This window comes from Microcebus murinus, chromosome 16 (genome assembly GCF_040939455.1).
Source record: "Microcebus murinus isolate Inina chromosome 16, M.murinus_Inina_mat1.0, whole genome shotgun sequence".
NCBI classification, from domain to species: Eukaryota; Metazoa; Chordata; class Mammalia; order Primates; family Cheirogaleidae; genus Microcebus; species Microcebus murinus.
In genome coordinates this window covers 42,458,943-42,480,143 of record NC_134119.1, presented here as the reverse complement: position 1 = coordinate 42,480,143, position 21,201 = coordinate 42,458,943, and the positions used below count along the sequence as shown (strand labels likewise).

The following is a 21,201-nucleotide window of genomic DNA, read 5'->3' as shown; positions in this document are numbered from 1 at the left end:
GGGGATCCCTCATCAGACAGTGTTGGGTTCTGGTCCCTGCTCTGAGGCTTATGAGTTGGGTGACTCAGTTATTTACATTCTTTAAGCCTCAGTTTCTTCGTGTGTAAACTGTTGACACAGTAACACTGAGCTCACAGATTTTCTGGGAGAATTAAATGAGATGATATTACAACAGGCCTTCCACATGGCTGATGCCGTTACAGGGAGAGAGACTTGGTTACACATCCTATCAAAGATCACAAAGAAACAGAACAGGAAGAGAAATCACATTCATTTGGCTCTTTGAAAATAAAAAATTCTTCAGAAAATAAAAAAAGAAGAAAAACGAAGTCAGAACGTATGACTACAAGAGCTTGGAAAATGGTGTTGATTAGATAGAGCTGCACGCAGCACATGTTAGTGCCAGTGGGTTTTGAGCTTTTTTTCAGCTTTTTTCAAAAATTCTGACTTGACACAAGGAAGACATTATATCTGGGAAACATAATTTTCAATGATTTATATGCTTTCTTTAAGTTATTGCCCCTTGTAGCAACAACAACCTTAGAAAATTCAATGAAGTAGAAATTGAATGAGTGTCATCTGAAATATCTTTACATGTAATATAGAAGATACAACTCCTCGAGCAAACCAAGTGATACAGGAAGGTGCTGTTGAAATGATTTTGAGGAGCAAGAACCATCAAATGAAGATTACTCATGCTTTAGCTAAGTCTTAATTTCCATCTCTGAATAAAACTGCCAAAGCTGTTTCCTTTTCCCTTTGAGTCAACTGCATTTCTGGACAGTTTCCCACATTTTGTTCCATTACCATTTGGTCTAAATAGAGCAGCAGAGGGAACAGGCTTCGTAATCCATTTAACAAATATTTATTGAATGCTCTCTATGCCACTTTGTGCCAGGTACTGCCCCAGGCACTGGGGGGACAGCAGTGAATTAAGGAAACAGAACTGCCTGCCCACAGACCTCATGTACCTGCAATTAGGAGATTCCAGCCAGCCCCATGGGGGGAAAGCCGAGGGCATGGACCAGGGACTGTGAGCAGGACAGTGTCCCTCTGCACATGACTTGGCTTTGAAAAGCAAAAGGACTCGTTTCGAAATTATGTTCCCAAGCTTAACTCTATAGGAGAGATAATGAGTCATTGCACAGTATCTCAAACCTACACTTAAATATATTACTATATATTTGATCTGATTCTTTAGGCAATAAGAATGTATATTGTTTTAAAGTGGAAAATATAGAAAAAATATACTTTCCACTTTGGAAAACTCTTATATTTTGGTTTCCTTCCAGTCTTTTTTTTCCCCTCTTGTTAGTGTTTACCTATGTACACATGACAATGTTTCCTTTTCCTGTCCATCAGCCACAAGGCTTTCTTCACTCAAGAGAAAAGAAGAGCTGCATATTTATAAGTATGTATGTACATACGTATGCCAAGCATAGGTAGGTATACGTGTTATGTGTATATAACCTATAATATAGTATTTGCATATAAAACATAAGTATGTTAATATCTGTGCATATAGTGAGCATGTATACAATATATTAAGTGAGTACAATATACACACATGTTATATGCATACATTATATCAATCATAAATTACACACTGCACATATATGCACATATATCTGTTCCCAAATAATATTCACATACTCCCCAATAATGACTTATTTGTTAATCATACCCACTACAGTCAAGTCCTGGAGAGAAGAAAGCACTACAACTGGGTGCCAGAAACACACAGTGCCCACGCCTTGCAGGGTTACTGTGAGAGGGCAAAATGTCCTCATCACATGGACGGACCTTTTTCAGGCCAAAGGAACTTGGTTGGAGAAGAACCCATCTCTGGGGCCCTGGGCTGAATGCTCCCGGCTCTCGCTGCCCTCTGCTGGCCTCTTCGCCCTGAGCTGGGGCTGCCTGCCCAGGGAGGGGCCTGGCTGGGCATTCAGTCTTCCTGCCCTCATGGGGTTTCTCAGCAGCTGGTGGAGGGGAAGGACAGTGGTATGTGGGCAAGCTCACTCTGCATTTTGCATTTTGGAGGCAGCTCCTGCCTCTGAACCAGGGCCTTCCATGTCTCAGAAGACATGGAAGATTAAAGTAAAGATTGCTGAGTGCCTGTAGGTCTCTAGCCCTTCAACGCACCTGCTCCAAGTGTGGGCCACGGGCCAGCAGCATCGCTGTCACCTGGGGGCTTGTTAGAGATGTGGGTGCTCTGGCTTCACCCCAGACCTCCTGAATCAGAACATGCATTTTATTAGGGATGCCCAGGTGAGAAGGGCTGGTGGAGAAGAACTTGGACTTCTGCCTCCTGTCTTGGCAGCTCAGGGCCCTTGAATGACAGAGATCCCAAAGGGTGGTGGGATGGCACAGGGGATTGTCTCTCCTCTCCTCTTGTGCTTTGGGAAGGGCGCAGGGTACCTGGTGTGGAATTCCTGAACTTCGGCTGCAGGACTGTGTGGGGGTGGGAAGCCTGCAGCCAAGTCTCCTAACACACGGGAGCCAAGAAGGTGGGGCAGGAAGTTCAGAGGCCTCCATCATCTGAAACCTAATCACAGTGACCCAGACCGCAGCAAGCAGAGGCTTCAAAGACCTTGAGACCCCATGGTTAGGTCTCATCCAGGAGAGAAACCTGGACAAGGGATGTGAAGTCCTTCGTCCTACTGAGTAATGAGGCCCAGGCGTGGGAGCCGATGGTTTCATCTCACACACGGATCATTCTTTGCCTGCTTGGAGGGCTGCCCTTGGGGATTTTGGGCTTTCCAGATGCCAACATAGCCGCTCATGGACCCTTCCACTGGCTTGACTGTTTCTCTAATCAGGGAAAGGGTTTAGCAAAATAAGCATTTCTGGAGATCAGTTGTGGTAGGCCAATGGCAGACTCCAAAAACAAAGGTTGAGTAGGTGGAGTTCTAGACATAGGCCCCTGAGATTTGAGCCCCAGTTCTCTGATCGGGGAGTAGGATGAGCTATCCGACCCAGGACCGTGCCATGTTGACCCTCAGGCGGTGAGATCGTGCAGGTGCCCTGATCTAATCACCCCAACCTTCAGAAGCAGAAGGGGGAGCCAGGGAGGAGTGTGAGAAGGATGCCACACCCCCAGCTGAAGGTGGTGGGGGGCCCTGTGGCCAGGGACACAGGGGGCTTCTAGAAGCAGTGAGCAGCCCCCAGCCGCGGCCTCAAGGAACTGAACTCTGCCAACAACCTGAAGGTGCCTAGAAACGATTCTGCCCAGGGCCCCTGGAAGGGAAGGTAGCCTTGCCCACACCTTGACCATGGCCTGGAGACTCTGAGAACCCAGCCGGACTTCTGACCTCCGAGACCGTGACCTCATCAGCGGGTGCTGTCGTGAGCCGCTGGTGACGCTGCGGTCTGTTACGCGGCAACAGAAAGCAGACACAAGGGCTCACGAGGGAGGAATGGCGGGTGTGGTCATTTAACCCTTAAGATGTTTTTGTCCTGGTGGACAGGGAAGAAGGTTCCCAAGAAATACATCTGACAGTAGCAAAACGGATAACGAGCCAGTGTGTATTTTTTTCCTATCAAGATAATGCACTTACGAGTAATGATTTAACTTTGGGAGGGTGGCTTGGGAATTTGGGGACTGGGAATCTGGATGGATGTGCTCTAATTAGTTTTGGTGAGTATTGACGAGGTTGAGATCTCAGATGCCCTGAGTGGGCACAGAAGTCTTGGTTGAGTTTTACTCACTGTCCCCTGGACAGGAAGAGGATCTTCACAGGAGCACAGCGAGACCCTGTACCCCAAAATAACAAGGGATCCTGACATGCTGCGCCCACACCCCACCACCAAACGGGCTTTCAAATGGATTAAGCGGTCCTTCCTCAGGCAGTCTGGGGCAAATTCCAACACCCTGGAGAGGCTGCACATGTGAATCGAGCCTCACACGCTCAACAGTGAATGTGAATTGGACCAGTGTACTCTTTCTGAAACAGCCAGAAGCTTCTGGAAGTTCTAGGAAATAGGCAGCATTCTTTGGGCTTGGTCCATCTGTTGCAATAATGGGTGGGGTGGGATGACAAGGCTGCTGGAACAACCAAGTCCTTGTTGGAGGCAGCAGTGGGGTGGGGGGAAGGACACCACCCTGGTGGTTGAGGTCCTGAAAGCTTTTAAAGGCCTTGAACCTCCCCCTCCAAGGTGCCACGGAGAGTCCCTCGGCCAGCCCCACTGGGGAAGGGTCAGGTGGGGCCAGGATGTTTTTGCCAGGGTCTGCATCTCCTGCAGCCCCTGCCCTGGAGACAGCAGGTTGCGAGAGAGGGAGGGACATGATTGGTAAGGGACAGTAAGAGAGAAGAACACAGGGCACTGGGCTGGCTCCATGTGTCCTCCAGGGGTGGCTTTGGCAGGAGAGTTCCCTGGCCAACCACCATAGGATGGGTGGAGGTGAGCAGGTGCCTCTCCCCTTGAGCACCGAGCTGCCTTGATGAAATGAGTCACGTTCATTTCCTCCTTAGCACCTACAGGCCCCACAGAACAGCTAAGAGAGGACCTTTCTTCCTCCACGAAATGCAGTTGGCCAAAGAGCTCAAATTCCAACCAACGATCATGTGCGACCATCTTGGTCATCCTTGGACCTTCTACAGCGGAGTCTTGCCCACTGTAGAAACTTAATATGCATGTTTGTATGTTCATATAGAAGTAATTTTTGAATTGAATGGTGCAAAGATCATCCAAGTCAAGGTCATCCACTCAGTGGCCTCACTCAAAATAGCTCCCAAGCCCAGCCCAGATGTAGGACCTCTTACAGGGGGGGTCGAATGGCGTGTATGGTCCTTCATCATCATCCTCATCCTCCTCTTCCTCCTCGTCATTCTCGTTGTCTTCATTCTCATTCTCCGTTTCGTTGCCAGCCTCGGCAACGACATCGTCCCTCCGAGTCCCGTTCACGCCCCTGTCTGGCGCACTGCTGGGCCCTGTCCCATTCTCCACGGTGTGCTTAATTGGGATTTTGATGGCCACCTCGGATTCCCCATTGGCATAAGCCCTGCTGTTTATCAGTCTTTGTCTCTGGAAAGAGAAAGACATGCTCTTAACCACTGTCAGAGGGACAGCAAATACCTTACACCCAAAACACGAGCTGCTGGGATCTTTCCAAGGCAGCTAACAAGGAGATGAAGACTCTGGAGTCAAGTTTTAAGGGATCCCTCAAAGTGATAACCAAGTCAAACAACTTCTGTCTGGGAGGAAAGACTAACCTGTTATGACCCATTAGAGCTTGCAAATCTCTTTAAAGAAAAATTCCTATGTCTAGGATGTGTGCTTCCTTGATTCTCTATGCACTGGAGTGTTATTCTTTTCCTCTAGACTGTAGGTGACCCTTGGTCCATATGTGAGAAAGCCACACAACTGTGTTTGGACTAGTGTATCAGTAAGGCTGCACTCCAGAGAAAAGAATACACAGGAAAATTCAGGTCAGAGACAATGGATTTCTTTACACTAAGGTAACCTTTAGTTAGCAACTACTTCTGTGCAAGTTCACATCAGGGGGCTTTATGCAAAAGGAAGAATAAAAGAAAAAGGCAGGTAGAGGGCACAAGGGTTTTTTTCTCTGTAACTGGGAGCTAGATGTGTCTCTCAACATGTGGAGGGAAGAGCCAGGACCAGGAGGCACAGCTGGCCCAGGGAGCAGAAATGTTGGGAAATGGCTGAGGGATGTTACTGTGTTGAACTCCAAGTTAGGTGCTGCTTCTTTCAGATGAGAAACTCTCTCTCCTTCCCAAAGTTCCCCACCTCTGTCCAGTGTCAGTGGACCGTGCTTTCCCAGGTACCTCATTGATCAGCATGCGGCTGGCCATGGAGAGCCGGGTCTTGGGGGGAAAGTGGCTTGTGATCATGATTCGAAGGCCAGCCTCCGAGAAGGAAAGCTGGTGAGGGTAGGCCGACAGCAGCTCGTCCACCATGATCACTGACGCTTTGCGGTGGAAATTGGCTAGGGAAGGGGAACACAAAATAAGGCATCGCTGAGGCCAAGAGCAGGGAAGAGACAGTCACTTGTTCTTCCTTCCTTTTCCTTCTTTTTCTTCCTTCTTCCCTCCCTCTCTTTCTTCTTTTCTCACATCCATTCATCCATTCATTTATCCATCCATCTACTCACCCACCTACCCATCTACTCTTGTTTCTTTATTCCTTCCTTCCTTATCCATCCATCCATCCATCCATCCATCCATCCATCCATCCAACCATCTATCCATCCATCCATCCATCCATCCATCCATCCATCCATCCATTCATCCAACCATCTATCCATCCATCCAACCATCCATCCATCCATCCATCCATCCATCCATCCATCCATCCATCCATCCATCTATCCATCCATCCAACCATCTATCCATCCATCTATCCAACCATCTATCCATCTATCTATCCATCCATCCATCCATCTATCCAGGGAGGGTTGCAGTGAGCAAAATGTGGAGAAGAGTCAAAATCTCCTTTCTGAGGGTCTTAATATAATAATAACTCTTTTGCAATGACTTGAAATAATTGAAGCATCATTCATTGACAGGGTATGAGTGAAGAATAACATAAGAGAATTTCTCCCTGTCTTTCAAGGATTCTTTTCCCATCGCTCAGACCTGGGGCACAGGAAAGACCCCAATGAGCTTTAGTAACCCTTTATGCCCTTCAAACGCTAGCAATATTCATACAGGGCTGTCAAATGCTGCAGGACTGACTTCAGTGCAACGTGGAAGACATGGCGGGGGAGTGTACACATTTTCTCTGTCCAGCCTATGGGCAGAGCTGAGAAGGGGGTGTGGAAGCGAGATGTCCACGTTAAAGAGGGCCAAGGTCAGAAGGGGATTGGGACCAATCCTGTGTAACGATTTGTTGGGGGGGGGCCTGAAAAAAATGTTCTTCTAAGGCCCAAGCCCCCCCCTCTCTGAATGAGCAGCATGAGCACACAGCTCATGGGTACCTGTCACAGCCTCTCCTAGTCCTCGCTCCTGTTTTCCAAGCCACTAAAGCATGAAATGATCTCTGGAAACACTGACTAATATTAGGTAGCTCTTTTTTGTTCCCTAACAGTGTTCCTTTTATGGTTATAGACTACCCCAAAGAGAAGAAACTAAATAAAATCTTCATGTGGAAGGGTACTAAATAACTCTCACGTCTTTTGTTAAACATACATATAATCATGCAGAAACATATATCAGGCATTTGATTTGCAAAATCTAATAATTACCTGGAGATTTCAGAGATATATTTGAAAATAACCTATATATTTTTCTAATTTATTTTTCTGTTTCTGCTGCAAAACAACCATATAGGACCAAGAAGAAATAAAATCAGACATTTCAAGAGGAAAGTGAAAAAATATTAAATGAAAAATGAAACACATTCCAGGCGAGATTAAATAATAATTTTCTATGTTCCTCCAAGAAAGAATATTATTTATCAGAGAGCACTATATCCTTTCCCTTAGTATATCAATTGCTTTGTAAGATTCTATTGAATATCAGAATAACTGTGAAAAGAAAAGTAATATTCCACCTATACTTGCAGCTTGGAAACTGAGTTAAGGTAGCCTGAAAGTGAACTGGGATATAATAACATGCTACTAATAACACCTGACACTTCAAGAACATTGCACTAAACTCTTTTACATGTTTATCTGCTTTGCTCATTACAGAAATGACTCCCATTTTTCAGAAAAGAAAACTGAGGCTCAGAGAGGTAAAAGAACTTGTTTCATGGCCACACAGCCAAGCGGTGACAGAGCTGGTACCTCAGTGCCCAAGGTCTCCTCTCATTGGCCCTCCTGTTCTCAGTTCCCTGTGTCACTCCACTCCCAGCAAACGTGCCGCCTGAGACTGCCCAGGGGGCTTTCCGAGCTGGCTCATCCCCAGGTCCGAGACCGCTCTGTGATGTGCTGAAAGGGAGGTGAGAGGACTGGAACCTTCTGCTCTCGCCTGGGGCAGACAGCGTCGTGTGCTCTCAAGGGCAGCTGGGTCACGCCGCGTGAGGCCAGGGGAGTGGGCAGATGGCTCGTACCCCAGCACTTCCTTCTCAGACACAGACATCTCCTTGGTTACCTTTCTTAAGTAGCACCACAGTTGCGTCGCAGTTGCTGCTGTCGTCGATTTCAGCATTGTTGGCCAACCCGTTGACCATGTTCCCAGCACCTTTTGTCCTCCTTTCGAAGCACTGATGTATGCAAGCATTGTACCTGAGCAGGGCAATCAGTGGAGACAGCGCATTAGCATTTGCCTTTCCCGCCTTTCCCAACTCACACCGAGAGCTCCCGGGAGCTCTCCCTGTCTCGAGGCACCATACGGGACCCTGTGCCCCAAGTTATCATCGCTCTTCTTGTGCCAACCCGTGTCCCCTCAGAATGCACAACCTGTCCCATTTCCCAATTTAAGAACACACAGTAAGTGAAAATAAAACTGCTATTATAGAAATAAATCATGGCACACTGCTCTCTTTGCAGCCTCAGCCACGTCGATGGAGGCTGAGCCCCTCACTCTGAGCCTGCCTGTGGAAGGACTGTGACAAGGGTCAGTGCAACGGTCAAGGTCTACTTCCTCTGGGCCGCATCCCCAGGGCCTTTTCGATCAGGGACCAGCTCAAGGGGGAAGGAGGAGGTGTCCTATCCATCCGGTACCCAAGGTCAGTGGCTGTGCATGAGTGTCTGCGTGCTACAGGCTGGTTGTCAGTCCAGGCCTCTGTGTGTCTCACTGAGGTCACAGGCTGGGATTGCGTGAATCTCTATTACTGCTGAGCCTTAATTCCAGGCCTAATAGGCTCTTGGCTTTATGACAGATCTCTAGCCTATGAGTCTCCAGAATGATCAAGTGAATACACCGTGCAGCGCTTCTTACGTGCCCCCGCAGGCTTGTGTTGGAAGACAGAGGCTGATACAGGTTCCTAGGATACTCTTGGCAGGTAAAGGTTCTGGTCATCGAGTCCCTTTATCTTTAATGTTAAAAGATTCCCATAGAGTAATCCTGGAAAACTCATGGGCAAAGACAGCCGGGCACAGTTTCCAGGGCACTGGAGGCCACGACTGCTTTTATCCCCACTCAGAGATCTAAAGGCCTTGATGGTTTACTGGCCGTGGGACAAACCACTGAGACATCCCCCCAGCTTGACCTCCAGCCCCCCATGGGAACGGCAGCCAGACATGGTGACTCTAACCTGCCAGCTGAGAGGCCACTTGACCCGTGTTTCTCTTCCTCTCTCTCATCCTTTTGCTTCTACAGAGAAGAGGCTCTTTGGAGTCCCTCCTTGTGCATCCTTGTGCCTGATGCTTCAGTCAGTGCAGCTCTGGGGTAGATTGGCCTATGGGGATGAGACTCCCATCGTGGTAGAGACAGAGGGGCCCTCTGTGGCTGGAACCTTCTCACCTATGAGCCTTTGCCTGCACTGCCTGGGAGGCTGCAGTTCTTCCCACATGGCATGGGGGACAACAGAAAGCGAGTCAACAGCAGTGGGGGCTCGCTATACAAGAGGAAGTGGGCAGGCCAATCTTGGAGGACTCTCAGGATTCACAAGACGCAGGGCCCAGAACGGGGACATCACTATTTTACAACCCTAATGAAACAATGCCCCCAGCTATTGAGCACCACAGATAGAGACAGACAGACAGACAGACATCAACAAGCCCCGTGATGGCAGAACTCACCACCACTTGGGACGAGGTCTAGCCTGAATCAGATCGATTACTGACATATGGCAAACCCAGAGGCCAAAGGAACAGGCTGTACATTACATGAGATGTGATCAGCAATTTCCAAACTGTGGGCAGCTCTGCAGAACAACCAACTAAGCTTCCTCAAAGAACAAATTACAAGGGGGGAGAAACCCACACATACAACACAGAGGGGGAGTTTATAAACTAAAAGAGATCTAACAAATGGAGCAACCAATTGTTAATATAATGAGTGAAATTTATTTGGATGTTGATTTAAAAAAATAGTTATGACATTTATGAGACTAAAAGAAAACTGTAAAAAATGACATTTATGAGACCATCGCAAATTTGAACATTGATGGGATATTTTATGGTGTTAAGGAATTAGCATTAATTTTAGGTATGATAATAATCTTGTGGTTATGTGGATAAAGAGTCCTTCTAGAGTCTTAAAACAGTCTCTAGATATGTCTAGAGAATGCCAGACATATACTGAAATTTTTATGGATGAATTAGTGTGATGTCTGAGGCTTCAGAATTACATGTGGAGAGGGAAATGGATCTGGTGTGGACAGAACAACTGTGGGTTGATGGTTGTTGGGGCTGGTGACAAGCACGTGGGTTCATCATACTATTCTGTGGACTCTCGTCTGTATTCAACATTCCAGTTAGGGAAAAGATGTCCCCAGTCTCTAGAGTCAACAAAAATGACTAGAATGAGAGAGGCGGTGTTTATGTAATCTTGACTTAGGATCCATTTCCCCCCATAGACACACGGACTTGGATGAGGGTTTTACTTTCTTTGAGATGGGGTCTCACTATGTTGCCCAGGCTGATCTCAAACTCCTGGGCTCAAGCGATCCTCCCCCCTCCCAAGTAGCTGGGATTATAGGCACGCACCACACATAGGGGGGTTTTCTTTTAAAGTACAACTGTGTAGTATACATTTATTGGGGTTTGGATAACACAATAATGATACCATACAGTGAGGGCTTTCTCAAAACCAGATACTGAGTTAATAACTTACCTAAGCTGTCACATTCCATCCTCATAAAAAAACGCTCTGAGGTAGAAACTATTATTAATCCTATTTTGTAGATGAGGAAACGAGATTCAAAATGGCGGAATAGCTTGGCCAGGGCCCCACGACTAGTCATGGCAGAGTGAGATCTGCTGCTCGTAACCACCAGAACATATGGCCTCATCTGGGGAACACATCCCAAAGAGGTGACCCAGGAGGTACAGAAATCAGTCATTGCCAAGGCCAGGTATGCCTCATTCTCCCTTAAAGTTTCTACCTACATGGCCAACCTGAAATTGCTTTTTGACCTTCAGACAGAATGTTTAAAGTTATTTTTAAGGCTCTCCACCCTGGAGGCAGCTGATGATTCTAATATATGCTGGTTTTCTTAACTGCTGTTGCTGTTTTATATTTTTAATTGAATGTTTTAAATTTTGTGCTTGCACCCCGAAGCTATTTTATTGTGAAGCATGCAATTTTATAAATCAGATTTTATAAAACCCAATGATTAAAGCCTCTGATTGCGGATGGGGGATGGCTAAAGAACAGAGATTTCAATTTAGAACTTAGGAGCAGAATTTATGCAGAGAATTTCACGAGCGCAGTAGCTTCCACTCCCTGCTTTATTTGTGTCCTGCTGGTCTGCACAGCTGGAATGCTGGTAAAACTGAGGCATCAGCAGAAACACACCTCGTTAGCTTCCACATTTGGTATGGTTCGGGGAAGAGGAGAGGCTGTGTTTGCTGTGGTGTCTTAATGTCCACATGTCCTGCCAGCAGCTCCCGGGCTTCACTGTGGCTCGGAACAGGGCGGCAGTAGCCACAGAACGCATGTGAGCAAGACTCCCCAGCTCTCCTTCCCCGTGGACCAAATCTGGTTTGGAAGAACACCTCATTCTGTGAAGCCCCGAGTGAATTCATTTGGGGACATACTTTCATGAACATTCAGATTCAAGACCCAAGATCCATGTTAAGCATATAGCAGACACTATGTGACAATTCTTCCTGAATAACTGATGGATCCGCCTTCGGGAACACAAACTTAGAGCCTCAGAAAGATTTAAAAACAAAGAACAGCTGAAACAATCCAACAGGAAGCACTGAAGGAAGATGTGCGTGTTGTTTGGGGCTTCTCTACTATATAGTTTTGCTATTTGGGACAAAGGGGAGCAAGCCGGTTGCTTCCATCTTTAAAGGATTTTCCTTTGGAGGCTAGTAACTTTGGAAAGCCTTTGGGCCAACCTTGGTTTTCATGGGAGCTCATCTACTGGTATTTTTAAATGGAAGGTGATTAGTTCTATAGTGCACAACTTCTGGTATCTTTGTCAGTCACCATGAGATGCTATGGTAATGTCACAGCAGGATAAGTTTGGGTGAGTCCTACTCTGGCAATGCCCTTCTCCAGCAAGCCCCAGATATTGGGTCTACACTGACCATTGGACAGCTCCTCTGGCACGTGTTGGGCACCACACTGAGCGGACTGGCAGCAGATTGAACAGTCCAAACTGTTCAAACCCTGGACCTCAGCCAAGCCGTGTCCTCCCTCCATTGTTCCCATGATGTTTGCCAAAGTCCACGCTGAAGTCCCCCAACAGGTCTCTCCACCACTGGTGGCCGGAATTAACTTTTGTCAGGCCTCAACAGTAAGGGAAACTTAATGTGTCAATTCCAGACTGCTGCATGATATATCCAAACTGGGAATTTCTGTTAGCTTTCTACTTTCTTGGCCCCTAGAGAAGGCAGTCAGTTCTGTAACTACACAAGCTGGTGCAAGCGAGCTTGGGCTGAGGTAGAGGAAAAGCAACAGCTCCTGTCCGGGCAGGCAGCCACAGCACGGAACCTCTCTGCATACATTTAGAAGCTCCTCCTGTCAAGGATACTTGGCAAAAGGTGAACAAGCAGGTTCACAACAAAGGTGCTGACCTTTCACTTCATGTATGGGAAGCATCAACAATATGATTTTCTTTTTCTTTCTTTGTTTTTTTTTGAGACAGAGTCTGGCTCTGTTGCCTTGGCTAGAGCGAGTGCCATGGCGTCAGCCTAGCTCACAGCAACCTCAAACTCCTGGGCTCAAGTGATCCTCTTGCCTCAGCCTCCTGGGTAGCTGGGACTACAGGCATGCGCTACCATGCCTGGCTAATTTTTTCTATATATTTTTAGTTGTCCTGCTAATTTCTTTCTATTTTTAGTGGAGACGGGGTCTCACTCTTGGTCAGGCTGGTCTTGAACTCCTGACTTTGAGTGATCCTCCTGCCTTGGCCTCCCAGAGTGCTAGTTTTACAGGAGTGAGCCACCGAGCCTGGCCAACAATATGATTCTTAATATATATAACGAGCTGCCTGGACTCCAGGAGGGGAAAGAACACATAATGTGGTGGTTTTAAGATATAACCAACGTTTCTTTGACACGCTTCCCTTTGACAGGTGATGCAGGACCCTTCACTGTAGGCTGGACTTAGGAACTCGCTTCTAATAAACAGAAAATGGTGGAAGTGATGGTGTGCGACTTCCGGGACAAGATTATAAAGGTGTTACAGGGCCCTTCCTGCTCTCTCTCTTGAATTTCTCACTCTGGAGGGAGGCACCCAAGTAGCTCTAAGGAGGTCTCACTTCCTCCCCGCATGGGCGGAGCCCTCCAGCCACGGGCCAGCATCAGCTGGCCAGCCGTGTGCGCCATCTTGAAGGCGCGTCCTACAGCACCAGCCAAGCACACGACGGTGGCCCCGGCGGATATCTTCTCCAACCTTATCAGAGACCCTGAGCTAGAAACCGCCAGTTAAGCTGCTCCTGGAATCCTAACTCTCAGAAACTGTGTGAGATATTACTTGTTTGTGGTTTTAAGACACTAAGTTTTGGTGGAATTTTGTTCCATAGCACTAGATGGCTAACAGGACATGAATAACAGAAGTCTGCAGATATCTGGTCTGTGCTTTTAGTCGCTTCCTTATCTAGCGCTCTTGTCCCTCTTCCCTCACCCTCTATACTAGTGTACCTTACTGAGTTTTACCTCCTTTGTGTTACAGAAGAGAGTCAAGGAACATCCAAAAGCTAGATCGTCAGATCCTGAAGAGGGAGCAAGGGTTCTAGAGGGTTCTTGAATGAAACATTAAGCTTTCAGTCTATCGTCGCATATGGGTTAGAAGGGTCACTGCTATTGGTTCTAATCAAAATTATAGTGATTCACAACGGGCTGTGTGTGAGGAGCCACGTGAGTCTGCGATGGGCTTTGAAAAAAACAGTCAGATGCCCACCCCATCCCCCATCCTCTCCCTCGTTGTCCATAATGTCGAATGTAGGAAACAGTTTTGGAAAAGAAATGAAGAAAGCGTTTTACTTACTTCATGATGACAATGTAGATAAGATACATCAGCACAAGGACCAAAGACTCCCACCTGCGTACAAACCAAGAACAGTTAAGGGAGGTCACTGCAGACAGCCGGGCGACTCGCCAGCCTCCCCTCTAAAGACATCTTGTTTGATGCAAGCAGCCAAGATGGCAAGGAGAAGGCAGAGGGTTCCAGAGGGTTCCTGGTCTGTAGATACTGCCTGTGCTGCACACAGCTTTCAGCTATGTTCCTCTTTCCTCCCCTCCTAACGGGAAATGCTCCTTCCTCTCTGTTATTTGCTCACCTAAAAGAGGTCTTTGAAAGCAGCTGGCCTTTCTCACATACCGCTGGATGTGGGCCTATGTGTGTGAATCTGGCCACAGCTTAACCGTTCACTGAAACTATGCAGATGTATTTGCAAAGGGCAAACTAAAACTAGAGGAGTCAACAGGGGTGCCTGAGGGGCTGCTGGGTATACAGGAGGTGGCCACAGAGGTGGGGGAGAGACAGACAGACAGACACACAGAGAACCAGGGCAGAGAAGGTGCCAGCAGGACGGATAAGAAAGAGTGAGTGGGAAAACAGTCAAGAGGAAGGAAGAAAAAAATAAAATCCACTGGAGTGTGCCTGGACCTTCTGCTAATTCGAATACCTCTTCTGTTTTCTTTATTTTAGTAACTTGCAGCTAGAAAACAGGAACTTGTTTTCTAGGCTCCCCTCGAGCTACAGAATTAAAGTAGCTAATTGAGGGAGTATTCTTGGCTTCGAGAGTAGGTCACTGGAGAATGGTGTTAGGAGGGAATCCCGGGTTATGCCCATCCTTCCTTTTCTCTTTGCAAATTCCATGTCTAGCGGTTGACCCCAGAGAATATGCAATCAAAAGTAAAAAGGATGCATATTCAAAGCCTTTTCTTTTTGCCGTGGCATTTATAGGAGGAAGAGTTGCAAAGAAGCCAGATGGTTATAAAATGGGGGACAGGCACATAAAATATAAGTAGGTCCATATGATGGGCTACCACAGATTAAGAAATTAAGAAATATTATGCAAATACATCTGTATTTAGTGTAGAACATGCTCATGAGGCACTACCAAGAGAAGAAACCAGGGGTGTCCAAATCCCTCCAACTTCTGCCATGTTTCTTGGCTTCTCTCAGAGCAAAACTTCTCAAGGGGCCACACACACTCCATTTGGGAACCTCCTGATCACTTGGTGATGTTCCCAGTCTAACTTCCACACCCCTTGCTCCCCTGAGTCACTTGTCAGAGGCACAGTGCCTTCCATCTACAGCAATCCAGGGACGGATGGCTGATTGTCTGCCACCCTGTTAAATTCCTCAGTACAATCTGGAAGTTGATCACACACCCGCTTCCTCAAACCCTCTCTTCTGGCTTCCCACAGCCCAACTCCTGGTTTTCTTCCTGTCCCTAGTTTCTCCTTCTCCATCCCCTTTGCCTCCTCCACCTCTTCATTTCAACCTCTAATGACTGGACCATTTTCTCTTTATTACCTATACTTCCTCCCCAGGCAATCTCATCCTGACCTGCTGCTATAAACGCCAAATACATGACAATGACCCCAACTTACATACCCACTCCACACATCCTCTCCAGCTCTGTCATTCATACATTCTCCACTAGAGCTTGGCCTCTCTACCTGGAAGTCCAATTGCACATTAGAGCAGAGTTCTTTATTCCTTCTTCCTAGCCTCCTTTTTTTTTTTAAATTTTTTATTCCAGGCTTTGCCACCTCAATAAACTGTACCACTGCCTGCCCAGCCAAGCCCCAAGTCTGGAAATGAGTCTGGAGCGCTTTTCCCTTGCTCCCTCATCCATCAGCATTCTATGTCCAAAATACTTCATGAATTGTCAGTTTCTTCCCTCTCTAGCCAATAACCTCCTTGGTTATTTTCACTTCAGCCTCTGAACTGGTTTCCTTGATGCTACTGGATCACGTCATTGCCCCACTTAAAACTCTTTAATTGCCTCCGGAAAGGCTTGGGGAAAAATCAAAATTTCCCCTTCCCTGCAAAATCTCATCTTTTTTTCTTCTCCAAACCCTCTCGTGCCTTGCCTGTGCTCCACCACGGTGGACTTGGCTCACATACAGCTATCTCTCTCCCTCTCCTTCGCTCTAGAGTCTTTGCATTGCCTGTTCCCTCTGCCAGGAATGCTTTTCCCTTCACTCCTTGGCTGGCCCCTTTTATCCTACAGATATCAGCTTACATATCACCTCCGAGAAACCTTCCCCGCCTACCCTCACTCCCTTTCTATCCCATGACCCTATTTATGTTCTTTAAACCTCTGAGCAGTCTGCAATTATCTTGCTTATTGATTTATTACTCATTTATTATCTAATGCCTGTTTGTAGCAGTCACTTGACTTCGCTTCTCAGACCTGAGCTGCCTCAGTGTTTGGTTTCTCATTTCCTGGGTACTTAAAACTCTGACGGCTGATTTCTGCCCACGCACACGCCCTCGTCTCCACCCACCGTTCTTGCTCTCCAGCACAAAGCAGCCCCCAGCTCATCCGAGCAGGACGAGGCTTCCTCTAAACATCACTTTGCAGTTGCAAAACACCTCCAGTGGCCGGAACATGGTTCTTATCTCATCAAAACCAATATATATGTAGCATAAACGTCACGAGGAAAGTGGTATTTTATTCACAGCACATTCATTTTGCAGGAAGGGACACCCAGGATCTGAAGGGATGTCACATTGCCACTCACATGCATTTTAATAGACTGAGAAGTCACCAGAAAATGAACCAACTCTGATGAAATATTATAGTTGGATTGAATTAAATCCAGCACTTTCTAAACAGGCCTATTTATACTCTTCCTAATTCTTTTAGGTCTTTTTGATTTTGCTGCTCAAAGCAAGCCCTTCTTCCATTGCAATATTCAAAGCAGGTTTTCTTTGGCTGTTTTGCAGGGGTGCCTGTGGGACGGGGTCACCTGTTTTTGTTGACATTTCAGGTTTAGTTTGTTGGGGCCCCGACTCAGGGCTCATCCCATGCCTCGTCCATGTTGACCATACTAGGCTCTTTGAGGGCTCTGTGCCTTCCCACCTGTTCCCCCTGCTTTTTTGGCCTGATGGAGTTTGGGCCATCAAGCCTAGACTTAATGCTCTTCAGTGTCCCTTCCCCAGATCCCTTCCCTCTAATGCCATGAGCATCTCCAAGGGAACCCATAATTACATGTCAACGGTCTACCTCCCTTCTAGCTTGGGCAACCCGCAGGCTCAGGGCTGGGTTTGGCTTTGTAGTATGTGTTTAGCTCTGGGACAGAGCCTGGCATACAGGAGGTGCTTAGGAAGCAGTTTGGGATTGGACTGAATCCACACCCGGACCTCTGAAGTCACACAATACTCTTTGGTCCCTGTCCTGCTCTTTCCTCCTAGGACTCTGGCATCTTCTCCACCTTCCTCTCCTGACCACTCCCCACCTACTGTCCTCTGGGGACCCGGTTCTGCGTATGACCTGGGTTTGTCTCTTCCCTTCCCCAAACTCCCATGTTAAATCATTTTCAGCTAGTCCCTGATTCTCCTGCCAAAGACTGTCCTTTCCCAGATTGGAGGGTGACTGCCTCTCCTCGCCTGGGCTGTGCTGCGGCCGTTTCTTGACCCTGGTCCAGAACAGCAAAAGCTGCTCTCTGACACCACCCAGGTAGACAGCTCCCAGCTTGTGTTCTCCCAGGGTCTTTTTTCTCTCCCAACGTCTCCACTTGAGACTCAAAAGAAAGCAGAAACGAAAACATCACCCTGGATCCTTTAGTTTTCTTGCTGAGGCTGCAGACTCACTGAAGACACATCCCAAATTCCCTCTGACAGCATCACGGGCCTTGCTGAGCTGCCATCACGGGCTTCGCTCTGCAGGTTGAGGGCACATCCTGCTAGGGGGGCCTCTGATGCTTTCTGTTTAAGTGTCTTTTAGGATAGGTCCCCAACAGATACCCCCTGCCTTGCCTGCTCACAGAACCCCAGTATGCTAAGGCAGCAAGTGGGGACCCCCTGATCTCAAGGAGGATGAGGCCCAGATGAGGAATAATGATTGGTCTAGTTGTCATTCTAATCCTCCTGGCCATTCATGGTCAAGGAAGACCTGGCTGTGACTAAAGAGATGTCAGGTGGAGGCATGAAGAAAGCAGCAGAGCCCTTTCTTCCTCCGTCCTGCCTTCCAGACAAACCTGGTGGCTGGAACCACTGCGCCCATCTTGTGGCCATTAGGCAACGGCCACGAGAAGTGCAGAAATGTAATCCGGGGCACTTGATATGTAAGAGAAATAAACTACTAGTTTTACAGATTTGAGCTGGTTTTTCTATTACCTGCTACTAAGGCATTCCTGACTGCTGACTGCCACTTCTTGGCAGAATGTGACTTCCTGCAGAACGTTGCTCTGAGAGCAGAGAAAGAATCTAAACTGTATGACAGGGAGACATTGTCCCTGTGTGTTTGTGTCTGACAAAGCTCACTTCCTCCTAGAAAGTACTCCAGTGTCAAAATAAACACAATTGAAATTAGTTTCCTTTTGCGGATTTGGGGCGAATGGGTTGCCTGCCTTGAAATCACCAGGCCATGCTGGAATGTTCTACGACAAGGAATGGCACTCTCTGTTCAAGGTATTATTGAAATGCTACTGTGATTTAAAGCACAGATTAAAGACTGTAATTTTAAAGGAAAAAGTAAGCTCCTAGATGCATCCTTTCAGCAAAATAAATGCTCATGATTGGCTGGTTAAGAAGGCAGGAGAAGTGAACAGTAGCAACAAATATAAAAAACCTTAAAGTTTGACATATTTTTCATCCATTAAATGAGGAGCTGAAATCCCTGGAAGTCCTACAGCAGTTAAGGGCCAGTGGTGCAGACTTTAATTTCTCAGCCTCACTCAAGTGAGAAATGCTCTTCACCAGCCCGTGCACGTAATAACAGTAATTATGCAACAGGCCAGAACTCTGGGAGAGATGTTGTTCTGACGCCACCGAATCCCCTCCTAGCCCAGCCCCCCAGCCCAGTGCTCTCCTGGAAGCTACGGCTGCACCTGATTTGTTAATATGAGTCGAACCTCCCCTTCCCCTGCTAGAGCAAGACATACCTGGGGATTTGCAACTCATTTATCCATGGCGCTCCTGGCCCCTGACTCATAACTGGACACATGGGAGTGAGTCTTTGTGCTCTGGCCGAGGGCTCTGATGACCTATGACCTTACAGAATCTAGACCTTTCAGCTGTAGGCCCAGGCCTCTACCTGAGGCTTCTACCTGAGGTCACCTAGCATCATAGCAAAAGCCTTTGGAGTGAACAGGAGGAAATAGACTGTCCTTTTGTTGCTCTAAACTATCTGAAATATCTTAAAAGCTGTTTTGAGGGTCAGGGACTGAAATTGGCCATGGCTGTCATGCAGCAATGCCACAGAGATGGTGGAAAGGACAGCACCGTCCCAGATTGACAGCAAACCGCCCCTGGAAGGCCTTTCTCAATGTTGTTCTGCACAACCGCAGCAGACAACTTTCAGATATCACTGCGATCAGAACTTGTCTGTCTTGTTGGGAGTGCCATTAGTGAAGACAAGTGACACAGAGCAACACTGAAGCACTTACTATTTGACAAGGCAGAGCAGCGGTTGTGCTAATCGTGCCATCGGTTTGCTCTAGAAAACGCCTCTGGAAGTTTTCTTGTCCTGCACTTCATCCCCAAGGCCATGGGGGAGGATATGTCCCCATTCCATTTGGGGGCCACACCCAGGAGAATCCCTTGAGGGGGCTCTTCCTAACCTCTGACCCAGGGTTCCAGGGTGTCTCAATTCCTTTCAGCCTGTTGATTACCATTACTCACAAAAGACCTCCCTCTTACTTTCTTAGGAGTCAACATGGAGACTATGCATCTTAAGGGCAATTCTCCTAGCTGTCTCCTCCTCTTCCCTTTTGGACGGAGGAGAGAGAGAATCGGCAAAAGTGTCTTAATGCCCTATCATAATGCATAATTTTTATCGTCAATGTGATAGGTTCTCTGCTTCCCCCAAATTCCAAAAATCACAGAGCTGTCCTCAGACACAGAGGTGTCCACTCCGACAAAGGGTCAGCAGTCATTCTGCTGAAAGTCAAGCCTGGTAGACCCTCTACTTCTTTTTGTAGCTCATGTCTAGCTTTAATAATGCCGTGAAAGTTTTCGACGTACAAAGTAATGCCTACTCCTAAGAAATTATTCCATACTACTTACTTCTACAGATCAAATATTTGAAAAAAAAAGTAACAAGAATGCATAAATGGAATGCACTATTTCCATTTCAAACATATTTGACTTGCTCAGAACCCATCTCAAAAACACATATTTGGACTGTGGGTCCAAATGTAAATGCCTTCCCACATATTTAATTTGGGCAGAATTTTCTATCAAAAAAATCAATTATTTTCAGAGCTCCAAGATCTTTTTGAACATTAAACAGAGAACTTTAACGGGTTAAAGGTTGCCGAAGTGCCTGGGTCCTGATTCCTGAGATGTACATGGAATTAGAACCACAGAACTTGGTTTGGACAGTTTGAAAAGATCAAACCTTCACCATGGCCTAGCCCATGGCAGACTATAGAAAGGCACAGTTAAGTCATGACTGTGTCTAACCTGGAGGATAAGGACATCTAGAATTAGGATCCCAAATAGAGCCCTGTCACCCCAGCCCCAAAAGAAAAGGTCTCTGCTCTGTGACAGCTGATTTAATTCCTTCCTTAAGGTGGGAAGAGGATTCCTAAGAAATTCTACTTGTTTTAAGCTGTCACAACATTTTCTTTTTTCCCCTAAATCCTGACTCTGGTCTTCAACATACTTAGGTCTGTAACATGACAAAATGAAATTAGAGGGGGAAAAAGAGTTACTTACCAGGAAACTTTTTCATCATAAATGAACTGTGAAAAAAATAAAAAGGATATAAGATTAGACACACACACCCGATGTTTTAAGACTGTACATTGCCCACCCTTGTCCCTGGTATGCTCTGGGCTGGCTGAGACACGAGGCACCTGTGTGTGAACTCCCCTCCATACTGGTTTTGCATTTGGCCAGTGTTAGTGGAAGGAGGTGTTGGTAGATTGGGGTGGACGTGTGTGTGTGTGTGTGTGTGTGTGTGTGTGTGTGTGTGTGTGGCATCAGGTAATCTCATCCTCCCTACAACTTCTGTCCAACAGTGAAGTGACAGAGAAGTGTGACTAACCTG

General features: G+C 46.9%; 1 protein-coding gene across 2 annotated transcripts in view; it reads right to left on the bottom strand.

The window, feature by feature from the left end:
• The window catches only part of SLC24A3 (solute carrier family 24 member 3), a 467,208-nt gene that overhangs the window by 27,938 nt on the left and 418,069 nt on the right, over positions 1-21,201 (bottom strand). For both annotated transcript variants that reach the window (XM_020281853.2, XM_020281856.2), the window contains 5 exons: positions 20,868-20,893; positions 14,013-14,066; positions 8,055-8,188; positions 5,787-5,947; positions 4,764-5,025 (listed from right to left, as the gene is read on the bottom strand). In XM_020281853.2, the coding sequence (XP_020137442.1) occupies positions 4,764-5,025; positions 5,787-5,947; positions 8,055-8,188; positions 14,013-14,066; positions 20,868-20,893 (637 nt within the window). The remainder of the gene's footprint in view (positions 1-4,763; positions 5,026-5,786; positions 5,948-8,054; positions 8,189-14,012; positions 14,067-20,867; positions 20,894-21,201) is intronic.